The following is a 20,642-nucleotide window of genomic DNA, read 5'->3' as shown; positions in this document are numbered from 1 at the left end:
TAATAAATTAAAACTGCCTTATCACCCCCTATCTAAGTAACTATGTTGAACTTTGCAATAACTTCTGTGTACTGTGCAATAATCATATATTAATAAATATACTACTACTTTCTTTATGTCTGCATGCATGGTATGCAATGTGTATGCAATGTTTTATATAATGTGTCTTTTTTGTGAATGTGTTCCTATGCATCTAGTGGAGTGGCACTATGAATTCTGTTGTGTCAGTATACAATGACAATTGCTTTCTATTCTATTCTATTCTACCATACCTGTCTCCATACACATGCTGTGAGCATTAATACAGGTGTTCATTATACATCTGGTCCTTCACACAAATAAAATAGACAAAACAGACATGATAGTAAAATATTGTATACATAACAATAACATAAATTGATCATACAAAAAAATAAATGAATAATAATAAAGTTAAACATTGAAAGGGCATGATCTTCACAAGTCCACTGACACTTTCTTTTTCATGAGTTTCAGTGCTTTCAGAAAAAGAGAAACTCATTAGGAAACATAGAAATTGTAGGTCTCGTTTTCATGTACATGGATCAGTGAAGTTAACATTTCCCAGGTATTTTATCTCTTATGGAACATTTTAACCGGAAATCTCGCGATAGTTTGTGTGACTGACGTCGCAGTTTGTAAAATACATATTAAATGCACGAGTCCTGTCCCTACCGTCCATAAAGGCTACATTCCTGTGTGTGTGTCTGTGTGTGTGTGTACCTGAAGGCACCGAGTCTCAACATGTCCGCTGCAGCCAAATCCCTGCCTGTTAAAGGGATAGTTCACCCAAAATGAATCATTATCGACTCACCACTTTGCCGATGGAGGGGTGGGTGAAGTGTCAACAAAACACTTTTGTTGGAGTTTCAGAGGTAAACAGCCTTGCAGCCAATTCCAAAACAATTTTAGTAAATGGAAATGTAAAAAAACAAGAGAAAAAAAACATTAAATACCTCCATATCTGCTCATTGGTTTCATCCAAAGGTCCTTAAGCCCCGGCATTCAAATTCTACTTGGAACAGCATTATTTAAACAATGTTTATAACCTAAATGTTCACTCGCGCATGCGGCTCCGGAAGAGAGTAACAGTTTTATTTTCGAGTAGAATTTGTTGACCCCTGAAACTCCAACCCCAAAAATTATTCTCTCTTCACCCACCAACCCCTCCATCAGCATAGTGATGAGAAGATGATGAGTGAATTTCATTCTGGGGTGAACTATCCCTTTAACTCTCCTCTCTTCTGCCGGTTGGTTCCATAATATTCCATCCATCAATCTATCTATATATATTTCATACACTTTACATTTTTGTTGCAAAACTATGTGTACATATATATATATATATATATGTATTTTAAATACTGCGACAGACTGTTGTGGAAAAAGCTGCCATCACTCTCTCGGGTCTCCTCCCTTCTGTCCTGCAGGCCCCGGTGGGAGGGACTTGATGTGCATCACCTACTGGAGACACTCTGCTTTAGCAACACTTTGGAATACGATGATCGATCAGCTGTAGTGTGTGTCCGCCTTGTTGTGTCTCATGTGGAGCATCTGAGCTGAGCCGAGCCGAGCCGAGCCGAGCCGGGGGTTTCCTTTAAACTTAGAGTGAGTATGGTTGTAGGCCAAACTTTGACGCGTTATATCCCACTCCTGTTTGTGTGTGTGTTTGTGTGTCGCAGCGGTACCGACACCGACACCTAATCGTCCAGATGCACATGTCTATATCCATCACCCACTCGCCCCACTCTGTCACATGTGTTTATAAACAGCCCGTCTGGTGTAAACAGTGTGAACACAGCTGATGTGTGCGGTGGTTTGATCGCGGTGTAGTTTTTCCTGGTGGAATGTGGCGCTGTGGGAAAACAGGGGAATGGGTGGAGACGACGAAACTTAGCTCTCAGCACTTCCACGGTGCTCCGCCAAAGTAACGATTTAGATCCGGAGTGATCGCGGATTTAAAGGCGGTGTGGGGAAACGGGCTCATACAGATCCCATGTTATCGCCTGGGAGGCTCTGATGGAGCTACAGCCCCACATCCAAAACTCCCATCACCTCTGACAATCTAACCTTCAAATCTGCGTTTTTCTTTCCACCCAAAATCCCCTCTCGACTTGTGACTGTGCCTCGGTGAGGAAGAGGAGCTATTCTAAGTCGAAGCGGAGGAGTTTCAAAAAGGGAAATATGTAGTCGGACCATGTGGCTCAGGCACGGGTTGACTCAGCACTGTTGTTTTAGTCATTGTGCGAAGTTTTGTTCGACACTCGTACCCGATCCTTTCAGTGCACATGTCACTGTCACACAGCCTGTGTGTGTTCTACCCCGTGTGTTCTCAGAGGTGCTGGGCACGTGTGTTGTTTCTGAGAGATCAGAGGCATTCTGTGAAAAATCAAATCAAATGGAAAATGTAGACAATAAGATTTGTGTCAGGGGGGTTGTTTAAAGTTAACGTTTAAGTGCGTGAACCCTAGTGTTCCCATAATAACAGGTGATCTATGCTTGAGACAGATGGATCGATAGTAGGTCTGGACGATATGGCCAGAAATAAGTTTCATATCACTCAATGACAAGAATTAGCACTAGAAATGTCACATTGTTGTATCTTTTAAGTCTAGAAACAGATTTTTGCTCCTTAGAGCAGGCTGCCAAATATAAGCATTATATTGATACGTTTTGTCAAATTGCTATTGATGAAAATTATAATATTCATATAGAATCTGCATACAGAGCTATTTATCTTGGGGGGAGAAACCAATTTCTCACAGCAGCCAAACATTAAATAATGACCAGATTTTCAATTCAAAAATACTTGCAGACCTGAGGCCATTAAGTAAAATGCAGTATTAAAGCAAAATCTAATATAGAAATTTAAATTTAAATACAAAACAAGATCGTGATTAAGCCTCTGACCAATATTATCATTGTAATAAAAATAATAACAATTATTTTGTGCCATATGTGAACACAAACATCACATGTGAGCATAAAGATATTTTAAATTTAGTCAACTTCATTGATCACAGGCCCGGTGGAGGTAAATGAGTTGAGAAGTTCATTGTCAGTTGGCAGGGATGACCTCCTGGTGGAGGTGGAATGAGTCCATTGCTGAAGCTTAATCTTGTCTACTCTTTTATAAAGAGGGTGTGAGAGATAGTACATGACTTGTCTGTAGCTGCCACTCTCTCCTCAGCCAAGTCCTTCAGAGTGGTGACCTCGGACCCAGCCACAGCCCCCGGCCTTTGTTAAGTAGAGGTGTTGTGTATTACAATTTTAGTATTAAACATATCTGCACGTCAAGCGGATTACGGCGTCAGTCAGATCATATTCAGATAAATAAAGTACAGTCTGCTTTGTTATGGTTGGAGACATGCAAACACAATCCTCTATTAAGCAGTAGTTTTCTTTAAATAGGAACTTTAACAACCTGAATAGCCTTCAAGTTGCTGTTTAAAACTCTCTATATATGCACATAATGAATGATTACTAGGAGCACACAATTTTTGATTAGTATAATCACATAATGTATTATTACTGTAAGCACATAATGTATGCTTAATAGGCAAGTTTGTGTTTCCTCAAACTGTAAAGACTGAACCAAGGAAGTAAAAGACAACAGAACTCAGAGCTCATCTGGTAAACCACATCTATCTCAACCAAAAGCTGGAAGGGAATTCAATTGACAGGATGAACATTTCTGAAAAAAACAAAACACCCTGTCTTGCTGTGTTAAACCGAAAGAAAAAAGGAAGTTGGGGGTCATTTTGGTTTTCCTACATTTGTGTATATACAATTTTAAATAGATGATCAACAAATTAGCAAAAATATTATGCACTATTGTCCATATTAAATATGTAATAACATTCAAATCATAAAGTGTTTAACAATCATATGGTGGAATTATGTCATTATGACTTCTCTTTGAATTCACAAACGTTCTATAGTGTAACAATATGTTAACATGGGCAGCCAGTAACATTAGAGCCTCTATATTCATCTTATTTCATTCTTTGTTATTCCATCATTCGTCATCATATGGTAGAAATTATGTCATTATTACATCATTATGAAATGGCATTAGTACAATATAAAGAAAGGAAGCATTTTTACCAATTTGGCAAGTAAAAAGATTAGGTTGTACTAAACAGTAGAAATAGAAGTTATTCAATAATGTTGCTTCCTTAAACTAGTGAGTCATTTCAATGAAGTCTTTTCAATGTGTTTCTTCAATGGGTCACACACACACACACACACACATACAAACACACCAACCACATTTCCTCGTTTCCTTGGAAACACTCAGCCATTCAAAGACATCTACTCACACGGCTACACAAAAGGTTTCACACGCACACCCTCCTCTGTCACCGGTAGCTGTGTCCTAGACTTCTCGTGTTTCGCAATGTCGATGACCTGACCAGCAGATAAACACCACGAGATGCCGATGCTGCTTTAAGACTCTTTACTTTTGTCACTTTAACTGTGCTTCTGACAACATTTCTCAGTCTGTTCGCCGACTGTGCTACTGAGTCGTGCTTGAATGCCTCTTCCTGTGAGAGGATGTTACCTCACTCTCTCTGAGGACGAGATTGACTTGAAGCTCCTGCTTGTTTGACCAGATTGTTTTCTCCAGGAACCTGAAGTTTATCTGCAGACAAGAGTTGTGTTGTTGCAACTGATGATGTATGACAGCCGTGACTGCTAATGTCAGGAATGCTGCTGGTTGATTATTGCTTGAGTGCTGCTGCTCCTAAAATACATCTTATATGACTCATAATGCTGTTGCTATTGTTACTGTTAGCTGTTGTCATAGTGGAGCTAGTGGGACTTTGACCGCTGCTGCCTCTGTTCCTACTTTTACCAACACTACTGCAACGTTTGCATGCTGCTAATCATGTAAAATGAAATATAATATATCATAGATGTACCACACCAATTTCATTCATAGTAGGCAAACTCACATTAACTTACAAAGTGTAATAGACCTGAAATATTGATGACCGTTTCTAGCAGCCCATTAGCAATAACTGAAATTAATATCTAATGAGACATGATGAAGCCATAGAGACAATATAATTATAATTCATTTAAGGAATATAGAGAAGAAAAATCAAATGAATTCAGTCAAAATATTTACCGTCTAGTCTTTAAGTTAGTGATTTAAAGCAACACCATGTTACTTTTACCGAGCAACAGCGCCCACTGCAGCTACACGTGGTGATTCGTTTTGTCAGGCTCAGTGTCCAAGCGATTATGTGGTTAAAAGGTAAAAAACACAGACTATCAATGTGTTGACCGGTGACACTGACCTGAAACACAACAGATATGTCCCATGATCCCCGGCTTCCTCAATCAAAGGAGCTGCAGCTGTAACAAATACAGCAGACTCTGTTTAAAATCCAAGTTTCCTCGCTGAATTTTGGGGATAAATTCTGGTTTTAAAGGAATTTTGTACTCTTTTTAACCGATCTTAAGTTCAGCATTACTCTTGAACTTACTGGGCCTCACCAAAAGTCACATATTGCAAGAGCGGACATTCAGGGTGGGTAGTGGGAATGAAAGCAAAACCATTCTCCTCACCTTCAAACCAATTTTAAAACTGCTATTTAAGGTAAAGTAGTTGCATACTGTTGCTTTACGTTATGGTGCTTCCTTGTCTCTACTGGAATACTGAATGTGATTGGGTTTATGGTGTTTGAAGAGTCTGTTCTCATTTCCACATTTGTTTGGTCAGTACTCCTCATGCGTGCCAGTTTAGTTCACCTTATGTATACTTAGTGGCGAGAAGGTGCACAACCTCTGCAACTGTAAATGTTAATATGCCTTCTTATCTTGTTTGTGCACCAGGACAGCTGCCACCTGCAACAGCTGTGCGATGGCCAGTCCAGAGGAAGTGATCGAGCCTGAGGCCCAGAGCTCGATGGCACAAAACCTGGGCAGAAGACGCTTCTCGAAAGACGGCCACAACCTGAGTCCAGATGAGTTAGACGGCCTCATGTCCAGCAATGGTACGGAACACATTAAATGAGCTGCCTATTGAGAATGTCCGGTGTCCAAAGAGTCTGATTAAAATGTTGTTATCTTCCACAGATGGCCGTCCTTTCCTGGTGGTACATCGTCTTCCGGATATAAAGGAGGCGGGTGTGCCATACTTAATGCCCGGTATTCCTGTTACGTGCAGAGTGGACAACACAGAGAAATACACTACTCGCTCAAAGGTCCTTTTTTTTCCTTTTGGTGGTTGTTAAAAGAATAGAAGTATTTTAAGGTTTAGATGAACTTAAAAATCTAAACACACATGTATCCTTTTTACTATAGAAACATCTCGAAACTGTTTCTACTTCCTAAAGACCAACAGACGATCAACCCATGATCCCCTTTTAACGTCCCAGACGTAATAATTTTTTTACGTCAATGACATGGTGTAATATACAATCTATGACAGTAAAGCTGCAGATGAAACTCTGCTGCTAAACTGTTGAGCAGCTTGTTCCCAGTCTGAACAGTCAGCTGTCCCTGTGTGTCGTGAGGTAGTTGAACTCCTGTGGGGGCGTTCAGGGCTTGGAGCTGCTGTATTAGCCTGCTGTTGTTCAGAATGAGAGGTAGGCTGGAGATTATGTGGCCGGTTGCTTTTGACTGCTTTTATGTGGAGTGTGGATGCAACGTGAGAGTTGAACAGGTGAGTGAAGTGTTGAGAGTGTGAGAGGAAGTGGTTGGCTAAATTTACCGTGGAGTTTTCCTGGAGCCTTCAGAGACTCATACCACAAACAGCTGACTTCCTGGGAGCCCATTTTACAGCTTTGACACAATTCAATGTTCTAAATGGGCATAAAAAGCACAAGGTGTGTGAGTGTAATGGTGCATTAACCAGAACTGACCCATATGTTGCAGTTTGCACAAACTAAAACAGTATAATCATTTATAACAGCTTAGATATATGGCCCCCTGGAAACTCAACGTTTTATTCTCAGGAAGTGATGCGTACTTATAAGAAGGATGCCCAAGCGTGATGAAATTCCAAGAGAAAACGTTTACTCAAACAGTCATTTGTGACTCTTTATAATTTGTCCGGCCACAGCTTCATAATGAACCCAAAAAGTGTTTTTACAGTTCTCATTAGTGTTGCTGCATTGTATAGCTGTGTGCTGCTCTGGATCCTGATCCTCTCCTGAATTGAAAGGGTTCTTCCTTAGGCCATTTCCGACACCTCCCCAAATGTTAAGAAAATTTGTTCAGGAGCTTTTTGCATGATCCTGCTAACTTACAAATGCGGTTGAGAACAGAACAGGAGAAGTCATTTATCGTATTTGTTTTCTTCAGTATTTGATTTTCATCATTTTCCAAATTGCCCCTCCAGGTCCGCGTAGGCACCCTGTACACTGTGCGGCTGACACACGGCCATTTCCACTGGACAGTGAAGAGGAAGTACAAGCACTTCCAGGAGCTGCATCGAGACCTTTATAAACACAAGATGTTGATTAGCTTGCTGCCTCTGGGAAGGTTGGTGCCCACATCTGTTTATCATAATCAGGCAAATCCACCTCTCGCTCTGAGTGAGGTGCTGTTTAAAATCTGAGTGATAGGTTGAACGTGAGCTTTTATTGACTTATCTCTCAGGCTCTGATTGTTTTGAATATTCAAATGTTTGTGACAGATTTGCGAAGGAGCGGCAGCAGCTGAGAGCCATGTCAGAGGAAATGCCCAGCCTGCACGGGACTGAACGAACCAGGAGGACCTCCAGCAAAATGGTATTAAACCAACCCGTTAGATACATCTACAGTGTCGACTTTGAATCGATAATACTCAGACAAAGTGTCTAAAAATCATAGAAAAGATTTTGAACTGTACTATAAGAGGAAGATTGATGATTTCATATAATATGATCAACTTACATCATAGTACTCACATATTCTATTACAATCACAAGCACACTTTTGCATACGTTTTTGGGGTGCCACTTTTTGGAGAAAAGCACATTTAAGTGTTTTCATTTTTGTGATAATACAAAATATTATTTCAATTTTTTTTTTATATGATTCATACATTTTCTAGCGATACCACACACCCACATTCACAAAAGTAAATCTCTGGCCATTTTCAGACAGAAATACAAAAAAATTGGGTCTGGACATTTTCCAGAGTTGTCTTTCACTAATGTAGAAAGCAGCAGGAGATTGTCTGAGTGTGACGTGTGTGTCCGGTTGAATGTCTGGAGCATTCAGGCGACTGGTGGCACCTGAGCATGCAGGAGGCAAAAACGTTTAAAATCCCCTGCAGAAATCTTGTGTTTTATTTGTACCACATTGACACTGTCGTCGGCCCTTATCACCAGAAGCTCTTGAATCTCTATGTCTTTCAAATTTGACACCTTTGTTGGCGTCTTTTTTGTGTATGGCAGATTCTATTAGTTTTTCTAGTTTTGCATCCGTCGTGTGTCCTATTCTCTCACATGATCTCACAAAAAAATTTCAGACATTTTACTTGGGGGCTGGCCACAAAATGTCCTAAGAGCCTGTCTCAAAGCGGCTTCTGACTGACTGCAGTTTGTCAAGTTGCTTTATTAAGATTTGTTAATTTTCTTACCTCCTTGTCTATTTCAGAAATATCTTGAGGAGTATCTGAATGGTTTGCTGGAGAACGCATTCTGTCGGAATGATCACAGCATGGTAAAAGCTATGAAACCCAAAGATACCCAACACACACAGTGGATGTCCTGCAGCATTTTTACATTGTCTCTTATTTTTCTTTCAGCTGGAGTTCCTCTCTGTCGGTGCTCTGTCTTTCGTCACTGATCTTGGACCTAAAGGCTTGTAAGCAAATTTGTTGAGATTTGTGTGTTTAAATACCAAGTAAATAACTGACTTCATGAAAGAGGTTCATTTTGCAACATCTTCAACTTGTCTCAGGGAGGGGCCCATCTTCAAGAGGTCAGGGGGTCACCGCATCCAAGGCCTGAACTGCATCGGCCACCATCAGTTCTGCTTCCGCTGGTCGCGCCGCTGGCTGGTGGTGAAAGACTCCTTCCTGATGTACATGAACCGGGACCACGGCTACATCAACTTCGTGTTGCTGTTTGACCCGGAGTTCAGAGTGAAAGTCGGCCGTTCTTACACAGACACTAGATACGGGGTCTGCATTGAGAACTTCACTCGGTACGTTCAGCTGTGTGTTTGTCTATGTACTCAGTTTTATGCTTTTTAACATTTAGCATTTAACTTCATAGCTATGATTCCACACATGTCGTATTGTTTTCAACACACTATCTGAAATGACAACGCCTTTACTGTCACCTATATAAAGGGACGTACGGCCATTCAAAGTCACAGTGTTCCCCCAAATAGTTAAATAGTTAACTCTTTAGTTAAAACATAACACACATGGACATTTGGTTCCATAGGTCGCGACGGCCCACAAGTGCGATGATTTGACCTTCATGTGTCTGGGATTGTGTTGTGGTTATTTTTCACAAATTGCCTGTTTGTTTGTTCAGGAGTCTAGTGATCAAATGCAGCAGTTATCGACAAGCTCATTGGTGGAGTCACGAAATCAACCGGCTGGCAGAATCCAGTGACTATCTCAAAGTGCAACGCTTCGATGGTTTTGCGCCACCGCGCGAGAACACACTCACTAAATGGTCAGACATGTAATCGACAGTAGATTTACATATGTATGCCTTTTGATTTTTTTCCTTGTTTGCTAAACTTGGCAGTTTATCCATGTCGTTTGAAGGTACGTGAATGGAAGCAGCTTCTTTGACAACCTGGCTGATGCTCTCGAACAAGCCAAGGAGGAAATCTTCATCACAGATTGGTGGTGAGTGTCATCAACATCTGGAATCAGTGAAAAGAGTTTGGTTTACAAAACAAAAACTTCAAACATTTCACCTACAGATTAAGTGTAGTTTGTATGTGCACAATGTAGAAATGTATAGAAAGCCTTCAATGTATTTTCTCTCAGGCTCAGCCCAGAAGTGTTCCTGAAGAGACCAGCGACTGAAAACTACTGGCGCCTGGATGAGATTCTCAAACGCAAAGCAGTAGGGATTCTCTCTGTCTTTTTCTGCTCTTTTCAAGTATTTGAGTTTCACATTACCTGATTGTTTCTTGGCGTCAAGTCTCTTTGAACCTTTTCCTGCAGGAACAAGGGGTCAAAGTGTGTGTTCTGCTGTACAAAGAGGTGGAGATGGCACTCGGCATCAATAGTGAGCACAGCAAGAGGACTCTCATGAATATGCACCCAAACATCAAGGTCTGTCATCTCCCTGCATAATTTGACACAAAGAGAACGGTAACACAATTACCATAAGCCTCATCTCGTGTTTTTAACCTCGATTTTGCCCCTTTTAAATCCACCAGGTGATGAGACATCCCGATCATGTGTCATCTGTGGTGTTCCTGTGGGCTCATCACGAAAAGATGGTCTCCATTGACCAAACGGTAGCCTTCATCGGTGGGCTCGACTTGGCCTTTGGGAGGTGGGATGACAGCCAGTACCGGCTGACTGACCTGGGTTTGACAGAGGAGTCCATCAGTGTAAACCAGGAGGAGCCAAATGGAAATACAGGCGTAAGAATGTGTTGAAACTCTTATTAAGCTTGTTGATTGCCTCCGATGAAGCATTAATATATTGACAATAGTTGAAATAGATGCTAACAAATGTCTCTTTTAACCAGGAGAATGGTGAGGTTGACAGTCCAAAACCCTCTGCACCAGATAAACAAGCAGTGCAGGTTCCTGACAGCCTGACCGGCAACACTAAACTGTGGCTCGGCAAAGACTACAGCAACTTCATCAAGAAAGACTGGGTTCAGTTGGACAAACCGTTTGAAGGTACGTCACCTAATCTCCTGCAGCGTCACACCCACACATGCAAACAGGCCGAGAGCCTTTGAAAGCGTGAGCTGAAAGGTTTTCTTTTCTTTACTTTCTCAGATAACGTCGACCGTACTCAAATTCCTCGCATGCCCTGGCGAGATCTGTCTGCTGCTATTCATGGCAAAGCTGCCAGGGATGTTACTCGCCACTTCATCCAGCGCTGGAACTTCACCAAGGTTAATCTGCAAAGAAACATCTGCCTTTTTAAAGATACCTGTTTTTTAATTGTCGTAGTTTAAATCCATATCTTCACATAATGTTGTAAACATCCTCATAATTTCAGCTTTTACTATTGAATCTTAGATATCGTTAAAATGTCTTGTTCACCACTATTTGCAAGCAGTTATTCAGAGATGTAAGCAAAGTAAAAATAAAAGTTAAATGTTGCTCGAATTAATCAAACTGAGCTAAATACAATCTGAGAATTGTATCATTCAGGCCCGGTTGGAAATTGTAGAACTCTGTTGTGCATAGCGACTTATGATAACACTGCTAACAGGAAGTTTTGTCTCCTCTAGATCTTCAAAAACAAGTACAAGGACAACTTCTACCCCTACCTACTTCCCAAGTCTCAGAGCACTGCTGACTCATTCTCATTCACTGTGCCCGGCTCCAAGAAAGCCAAAGTGCAGGTATTTTTCCCCCCACACAGATGAAACCCAGATGTTGTGTGGGATTTCTTCAAAGACGAAAATGCTTACAATCAGTTCATATATGATCATTTGAATGTAGCTTATGGGTCGCCCGCTGCATAAGAGAGGGTGTAATTATTATTTGATCATGTTGCCTTATTGTTAAATACATTAACAAATGTTCAAAAAGAGACAAATAAGGGTTGGTGTGATACAGTACAAAAGCACCACCTCTACTTTAGACTTCTCACACTGTCAGGTTAGTTATCTGGGTACTCTCTGGCCTTCAGTCTCCTGTTCAAACAAGACAAACAAGATAAATCAGACTTGTTTTCTATTCGTCATAAGTGTCATTCCCAAGGGAGAACAGTGGCGGGTTGTAGAAACACTGCAGTGTCTTGCGCAGAAAATTAACCCTTGATCCATGATAACATAGAAAACAAGCAGACTATCTATAGTATGGATTGTTTATAAATGGGAAAGATACTTTTGTGTCACAAAATCCAGATTTTCCATTAATTTAGAGTAATTACTATAAACAAACAAGAGAGATTGCTAGAGATTGCCAGAGAGATTGAAGGTCCCTGCTGGCTTCTGCTCTGCACTTTACATGGTGCGACACCGAGTCAGATCCAGCAGAAAATCACAGGGATTTATTTGCAGTACAACAAAGAGACACTGTTCTGGTGTTGTAAATGCAGCTTAAAGCATTCAGAGGTTTTTGTTGCAGTGGCAGAGGGGGGGGGGGGGGACAAAGGTAAAGCCTGTGAACTAGAATCACTTCTTCTGTAAAGCCACAGAAAACCCATATGTACTTGAAAGGACTGGGAGAGCAAGTGAAGGCCTAATGGGAGTTGTGGTACGGATGATTGGGAAACACCATCAGCAACTCAAATGCCTAAAGAACAGAGCAGATGCTACGTGTAGCAACTTTACAAAGTGCCATGAATCAGTTTCCGTCCGCTAGAGGACAGAATGATTATAGCTAAGGTAATATAAGCTGTAGACTTTATTATCCCAGGGGGAAATTTACCTTGGACATCATCACAGACACTGCAAGATAAAAGCACAGCCATAATTACTCGGGGAGAGCACACGTCTGCCAAGGGCTAATGTTCCGCTTATGAAACCACATTCACTAGAATCCAGTTTTTTATTTGCACCAAATTATACATACACACACACACATCAGTTCTCTAAACACGTCTGATTTTTTTCATCAAGATCAATGAATTGTTTTCTGGGAAGTGTAAAAAAGATTGTGTTTCACGATGTTTAAAAAGTGAAGAATACCACACCACATTTTTCCACCAAGTTTCATGGTACTCAATGTTCAGACAGTTAATGACAGTAAACAATAGTTTTTGCTGAGTGTATTCTGTTATTGTATTGAGGGTTGTGGCCTATAACCGTAACCCCAGCTCTCTTCTGTGCCGTAGTTTTCAGATCATGTTTTGTTGAGCTCTTACTCAGGTTTCAGGGGCAGTTTATTAGGCTGCAATAGGGTTTCTCCCTTTTTGTTTGAGTGGGTTTTTGTTAGTGAGATGGATGTGAAAAAGAAAACTCCTTGCATCACAAACGACTTCAGACTTGAATTCACAAAGTCTCAGTTTGGTTGTTATGTTTTCACTTTGTTTGTTTTTAAGCAAGATATCATAACAACAACAGCACAGATTTCCATGAAACTTGGTGGAAGGATGAAGTATTAGTTGTAAAAATGTTTAGTGTGGAGTCAGATCAGGTGGCTGATGCAGGATTCACTTTTTCGCTTTTCTTTTTTCACCATTTTGTCCAGGGAATAATTAATGGATCTCGATGATAACAGTGCCTATTTAGGAACTTTCTTATGAAGACTTTGTTGTACACATAGAGAGTGACAGTGTTTGTATTTTCCACTTTTTTTTCTCAGGTGTTGCGCTCTGTCGACCGATGGTCAGCTGGAACCTGCGAGTGCTCCATTTTGAACGCCTACATTCACACCATCGAGAACAGTGAGCACTTCATCTACATCGAGGTAATGCAGGAATTGATATAATATTTATTTTTAATAAGTTATTTTAAATCTCATTGTGTTAATAGACACATCTACATTTGAAGTATACATTTTGCTACCTGTGATTCTTCGACACGTTCTGTGGCCAATCCATGTCTGATCATGAGGTTGCATAAGTCTGAAGGGCGTTATTGCTCGCTCCCTTCCTCGCCAGCTCCCTACCTGTTTTAGCGCTCGCCTCATACCAAGCCACCATCTGCCTCCTCTCTGTCCTCAGAACCAGTTCTTCATCAGCTGTGCCGACGGGAAGACCATCCATAACGGGATCGGGGATGCAATCGTGAAGCGGATCCTGCGTGCCCACAGGTCCGTGTGGAGCGTTCTGGCAATGGATTACATTTCTTTTTATAAACACATTCTTGAATGTTTTAATGATACAAAGCAGCTTTTCGTGAAATCTGTGCGCAAGGTGGATTAACACATGTTAAACCAGGCACAGTAAATCTGTCAAATATTTCAACTGACTGAATAAGTGAAACGAATAAATAGAATAGAGTACAAATGTGAGCGAAACAAACATTTTGTATTAATGTGTAAATTAATACACTCTTATACGATGCATGTGCTGACATTGTGTGTTACGACAGAGAACAGAAGAAGTACAGAGTGTTCGTGGTGATTCCTCTGTTTCCTGGATTTGAGGGAGACGTCAGTACAGGCGGTGGAGTCGCCATCCAAGCTATTCTGCACTTCACTTACAGGTGACAGCCTTTTCCTCCCATTATCATTCTACACTCCAGAACAAGCACAGTAACCTCCAGCAACCACCGGAAGAACACAACCTCCGAGCCTCCATCAGAGTCAGCGACGTCTCCAGACATGTAGAGCGATAGTGAAATGACGGGTCCTTTTCATGAGTGTATCTCAAAAACAGCTTCAGCAACAGAGTAGCAGCAGTAGTGTTATATAAGAGTGCACTAGTTTTAGCTATAGCTATGCCTTATAAACTGTCAGAGTGTAGAGGGTTCATGCAAACTGTGATTTAGAAAATGTCCCACTCCTTTGACTGTCGTGCATTAGAGGAACCATGCCATGGTTTTCCAGTCATGATTTGTATTTAATAAAAGTGGCTAATATGATTAATATATTAGGTAATGTAATTTAGTCATTGGAACCTTTTAATTTGTGCAAAGTATAGGTTTCCGGAAAGAAACGTACTTTACTTCTACTCCTTCAAGGAGGTTATGCTTTTGTCTGTGTTTGTTTGTGTGTTGGCAAGACTACGCCAAAATGTCTGAGCAAGTTTCCATGAACTTTGGTAGAGGGGTGGGCCTTGACCCATCACTCATTACATGTTGGTGCAGATCTGGATCAGGGGGTGAATACAGGAATTTTTTCATCGATCTTGATGAAAAAATATCAGAAATGTGTTAGGGACTGATTGTTATGAATGTGTGAAATCTGCTTCACTGAGAGCTAGTTTTTGATAGAATATAGCTCAGCATTATTGTTATTTTCTAGCTTTTTGCATTCATCCATCAGATTTCCAAGTCTGTTGTGAATTGTTATTATGTATATTTGTATCAATGTCCCATGCTGTGTTAAGTTCTCAATTTGAATGCTGTTTTAATGTCCTAGGACCTTATGTCGAGGGGAACAATCCATCCTGTCGAAGCTTAGAGAAGGTGAGTTTTCTGTTGTGTCTCTGCCCTGATTTTAGCTACGTTCACAAAGTTTCCTGCTTCCTTTTTAACACGGGTCTCTTTCTGTCTCCTCGTATTGCTCCTTTAAACTGAAGCTTCTGGTTCTAGGTATCTGCCCATCAGTCTTTACTTCCATCCTTCACTTCTTTACACATCCACTTTAACAGTCAACGTTCCTTTGTGAGATTCTCTTATGGTAAATCTTCCCTGTAGTTTTAAATATGTTTTCAATAACGTCAGTGTGGTTTGCTCCCCCAGTTGAAGACAAGTGGACAGAGTACATCACAGTCTGTGGCCTGAGAACACACTCCCAACTCTGTCAGACGCTCGTCACAGAGCTCATCTACGTTCACAGCAAGATGCTCATCGCTGACGACCGCTGCTACATCATCGGTGAGTCACCGCCTGCACGGACTCATTCAAAGGTGCATTATCGGTACCTTGAGACATTATTAAGATGTATGCTAATGTTGTCATGGCTCTCAGTGCAGCCATGACACTTTAGTGTAAGTGAGTTGACGCAGTTTAGTTTCATAGACCCTTTTGATACTGGTAAATGTAACTGTGGTTGAATAAAAACATGCAATCAAACAAATATATGGGCATGTATTTATGAAAATAAATAATTAGGAGGAATAAAAGTATAATAGAAGAGTAAGCTTATTAATAAGGTTGTGTTAACTGGATTATTGCTGAAGTTTGATTGTTTTAATCCCTAAGGCTGTCACTTATTGTGGTCATCATTTCTTCAGTAATAATTATTTATGTACATTCTCCGTATTTAGCAGTGTCATGTTCGCTAGTTGAGGCGCTAATTCAAATTGCGATGCATGCATGTCATCCAGTATAGTATAAACCTGTAACGTTTAATTTCGAATCCATTTCTGAACAATAAAATACACCATACAAAGAACTGTAGTGAAATCCTGAAAAGCAATCCTCGTTCTGAAGAATCCTTCCAATGTTATTAATGTTACATCTTTTTTTTTTCTGTTGTGATAGTGATTAAATTAAATTGCTGCATTGATAAGAGCGATGCCTCTGAAAGGAAAGATTGTAAATGCTTGGTCACTCCCCCTTGTGTTCCAGGATCGGCCAACATCAACGACCGCAGCATGCTGGGCAGTCGAGACAGTGAGTTGGCAGTGTTTGTGGAGGATGAAGAGAGGGTCCCATCCATCATGGGAGGGGAGGAGTACCAGGCAGGACCCCTCGCACTGGCTCTGCGTAAAGAGTGTTTCAGGTCAGGACGAAATTTGCAACTCCTGATATTATAAGTCTGCCAAGGAGGTTACATTATTAAATCGATGTTGGAAATTAAACAAATTTGGTGTGATTCAGGGAAGAACCCAGTAAGTGTTGGTATGGATCCAGGAAATGTTTCTTTTTGTACTTCAACCTACATTGTGAGATTTTTCAGAGAATATCAATATCTCTTTAAGTGTGCGTTTAATTTGTTGCAGATCCAAACACAAACCTGGATCTAGTGAACTTAAATGGTTTTTCGTAAGGAGACTGCTAGGCCTTGGCAGAGTTTTGCACTCCACTTTTCTAGCACTGTATTTATGACCATGAATTGTTACTACCTCTACACATTATCAAGCTTTAAAGTGAGTATCTTACCTACCTGTGTGTCATGAACCGCACCCAGTCTTGCCCTTTTTTTGCACCCGGCACCGAGTGACAGCTACAGAATGCAAACTGGCAACATGCGAAAAACCACCAGTTTATTTTCTGGTTTACAAGCAAATCAGAATTGGGGGAAAAAATTGTTTTATTTCTCCTCATGAAAAAAGTTTAACATTTTGCCAAAGAACTTTTGTCTGCTTTTACTTCTCCTTCCCAGTGTTCTAGTTGGAGCTTCTTCAGACCCCAGTATCAACATTAATGATCCGATCAGTGACGAGTTCTTCTTCATGGAATGGAATGCATCAGCTGAACTAAATGCCAACATTTACGACAAGGTAATCATCACACCAAACATGATCTGTCATGAGTCACGATCTTGAGACCGGTTATTTTACACTTGGCGGTAAAATTTCACTTTTCACCCCCCTCTCCTTTGTCCCGACGTGACACAGGTCTTCAAATGCCAGCCCCAGAATGCTGTCCACAGCATGCGAGAGCTGAAGGAGTACTCCAGCAAGGCCCCTCTCTGTGACACAGACCCCGAGCAGGCCGCGGAGGAGCTCAAGGCTGTGCGAGGGCTGCTGGTCCACTTCCCGCTGAAGTACCTGTGTGAGGAGAACCTGCTGCCTCCGCTGGCCACTAAGGAGGGCATGGCTCCTGTGGGGCTGTGGACATAACCGTGACTCAGCCCCTGGTCAGATCACTACATTAACAGTTACAGGGCGGGCTGTACCACACGCTCCTCCTCGTAGTCTCAGCTCACCTATTGTTCGGGACAGTACACAGTTACAGCACCGGCACTTAACTAGTGAGGTCTGGACAACACCTTAGGACCATGATTTGTTTATCACTGATGTTTTTAACGTGTTTTTGACTGATGATGAGCGATTTGGAACATAACCACTAAAATGTATAGTGTAATGATAATTGATAGTCTGATAGAAGAGAACATTAACCTTGCCGGTCAGGTTTTTCACAATCGCTGTGTCTGCCTAATAACTTCCACAGTGCAGTGTGAACTGCAGAGCTGGCAATGATGCAAAACACACATACATGAATGTATGAGTCAGATGGGGATTGCAAGGCTGTACTGGAAATCTAGCATCTCACATGATCTGGGACATAGTGTGCATTTATTGGTGCAAGGTTTTGGGGTGGGTGGGTGGCTCTCGCTCTCTCGCTTTCTCCCTCACTCACTCTCTTCCTCTGAGACTTCACCTCTCTCTCTCTCTCTCTCTCTCTCCCCCTCTGCAGTGCCAGCAAATCTGTCAGAACATTTGTGGTTGTTATGGTGACGAATATAAAGAGATGACTGGATTGGAGCTGAAATAAAGACTGGATAGGGAAGAAAGGGAGAGCACTGGTAAAAGTGATAACTGGCTAAATCCGGATGGTGTACTGGAAAATAGAAAGTAATCTGTTGAATGAAGGCTGACGATATGTGTGGAGGCAACGTCGTTTGGATATATATTCTATCTGGACGCGTTACAATCAGGTGGAGAAATGAGGAAAAGAAAAAGGAGGACAAGATAATTAAAGAGTGATAGGTTGATTGTCGTGTTCTTTATGAGTCCCCATGACAACCAAGTGAATTTTTATTTCACTATGTTGCCACAGTCCAGAACAAATTTCTATATTTACCCTGCTGTGCAAAAACTCCTGTAAAGCAGAGACGGGTATAGTTTGACCATTTTTCAGCTATTTCAATGTGTGCTTCATAATGTTCTGTGCAGGTGCCATACACTACCTTGCATGTCAGTTCTACATTCTATTGATAAGATTACATATTTGTTTCAGTGCATTCCATTTAGTCATAACACTAACCGAGTAGCAACAGGATGTGACATTCACTGATGGTGCTATATCTTTGGTTAGATCAGCAGTCATATTTTAAGATGAAAGGAATTTTAGGTTTTCTTTAATATAAAATCATGTCTTTTCTATTGAAAACTGTTCATTTCTTCTACTGGACCACAAAGTACTGAGTGACGTCTACTTCTGGAATATGGAAGAGTCTCACACTGGACACACAGGTAGCATTGGTAGTAAATCTAGACAGGTATTTACACCTTTTGAAATATTGCATTGACTGATTTGGAAATATCATGAAATAAATTAGTTTCCAATAGAGTATGTCTTCCTCATGTAGAAAAACAGTATTGAGGTTTCTTTTTATGCAATAACTAAATGTAATGTGCAAATGAAGAAGAATTTCCAGTGTAAGTGTGTTTGGAGGTTTAACTCATTTTACACAAAGTGAGTTTTATCAGAGCTTTTTGGGAATTTTAAAGAAAAACCAGCAGAGGGAAAAAATAGGCAACATGTAGATTATATGAATGAGGATTTACAAAATACCAAAATAAACAGTCCCATGCAAGGTGGATGAATGTGCATGACATCACTCAAAGAAGTGTTAACCTGTTGGACCTGCGCCTGAGATGGTGCAATACTAAAGAATGTTTTATAAACATTTAAGAGATTCCCATGAGTTTCTTCTAAATTATCACAGTGGTTTCAGTGTCGACCTGTCTGTGAATGAATACATGAACGTCTCCTCACGCTACATGAAGCACCTTTCACACAATAGCTTTTAAAACCATTACGGATTAGCTTGACAAATATTCCACCTCTCCTTGGGAAGATATTGAGTTTTTGCCCTCCTGAACTCACTGTGATTTCTATTCTAAAATAAAGCACAAAACAATTGCTTTCAATTGTTTGCTTTGTTAAAAGATTCTGCAGAAATGTCTGCGATAAACTGAGCAGTGACCTTATACTGTTTCCATCATGAATTTCATGTGACTACTAGCCAGCATTACCAACACATTTTTTAATGAATATGATACTAATAAATACTTATATTTTACTTATACCTATTATCCCTAACAGTCACCATGTGATTCATATATCAGGAGTCCTTTTGTAGGCATTTCTTTAGATCTAGGTTATTATTACTTTGGAGTTACTGATGTATAGGTTAGCTGTCAAGTAGAGAATTGATATGTATTCTGATCTACTCACGACCAACTTGTAGTTTTAATAAATGTTACTTTTCCTGATTTATCAATAAACTTTTTTTTTATTGAAGTCCAATGTGAATGTCAAATCTTTCTTCCATTTGAACATGTTTATCAAATGTTTTTTTGTTATACTATATACACAAGTAACAACCTTCATATGTACTTTTTTGTTCTTTATGCGATAACATATGTTATATTTGTACTTTTAATAAATGGTAATCATATAAAGATATTCATAGTGACTGTAATGTTTTAATATGAAAATGAGGATGCATGTTTATGTGATGTCATTAATTCTTCTAACTTTGCATAAGAAATCATGGCATTCCTTAGACCTGAACAGTAGATCCATGTCTACATGTGGGTTTGGTCAAACTGCCTTTAACTGCAAAAACACATCTGTAACCCATTTGTATCACCATTCATTTATGTTCCAGTCTGCATATTATTGGATTCTCAGAGAAAGTGGTACTAGGAAATAAAATTAGCTTTATGTGTGAATGCTGAATTGTTCAATAATAAACCCATGAAATCCTCTTTTTATCTTTGTAATGATACACCAGGTTGAAGAGTCTTGAACTCTTGGAGGCGACTCCTGCCTTTGTAAGGCATCATGAGCCCCTGGAGATAAATTAGATCTGCCTTAATGAAGAAATAATTATGTCCTCAAATTAAAGCTGCTGGGATTACTCACCGAACTAGAGCAAACACACACGCGCACGCACACTTACACGCACACAAAACCAGTTGTGCATGATGAGGTCCAGTGTAATTGT

General features: G+C 40.4%; 1 protein-coding gene across 1 annotated transcript; it reads left to right on the top strand.

Moving 5' to 3' along the window:
* The first annotated feature begins 1,508 nt into the window (after nt 1-1,508).
* On the top strand, nt 1,509-19,933 carry pld2 (phospholipase D2). Its single transcript, XM_061086286.1, has 24 exons — nt 1,509-1,626; nt 5,863-6,023; nt 6,106-6,233; nt 7,373-7,515; nt 7,670-7,763; nt 8,616-8,681; nt 8,767-8,825; nt 8,922-9,167; nt 9,506-9,649; nt 9,745-9,828; nt 9,973-10,051; nt 10,153-10,263; nt 10,371-10,580; nt 10,688-10,844; nt 10,947-11,065; nt 11,408-11,521; nt 13,431-13,535; nt 13,792-13,880; nt 14,162-14,275; nt 15,153-15,199; nt 15,476-15,610; nt 16,307-16,460; nt 17,064-17,181; nt 17,299-19,933. The coding sequence occupies exons 2-24, from the start codon at nt 5,891-5,893 to the stop codon at nt 17,521-17,523; spliced, it is 2,874 nt and encodes a 957-aa protein (XP_060942269.1). The 5' UTR covers nt 1,509-1,626; nt 5,863-5,890; the 3' UTR covers nt 17,524-19,933.
* The last annotated feature ends 709 nt before the right edge of the window (nt 19,934-20,642 follow it).

Source organism: Limanda limanda, chromosome 14, assembly GCF_963576545.1.
Source record: "Limanda limanda chromosome 14, fLimLim1.1, whole genome shotgun sequence".
Taxonomy (NCBI): domain Eukaryota; kingdom Metazoa; phylum Chordata; class Actinopteri; order Pleuronectiformes; family Pleuronectidae; genus Limanda; species Limanda limanda.
The sequence above is the reverse complement of the archived record's forward strand: the minus strand, read 5'-3'. Positions and strand labels throughout refer to the sequence as shown.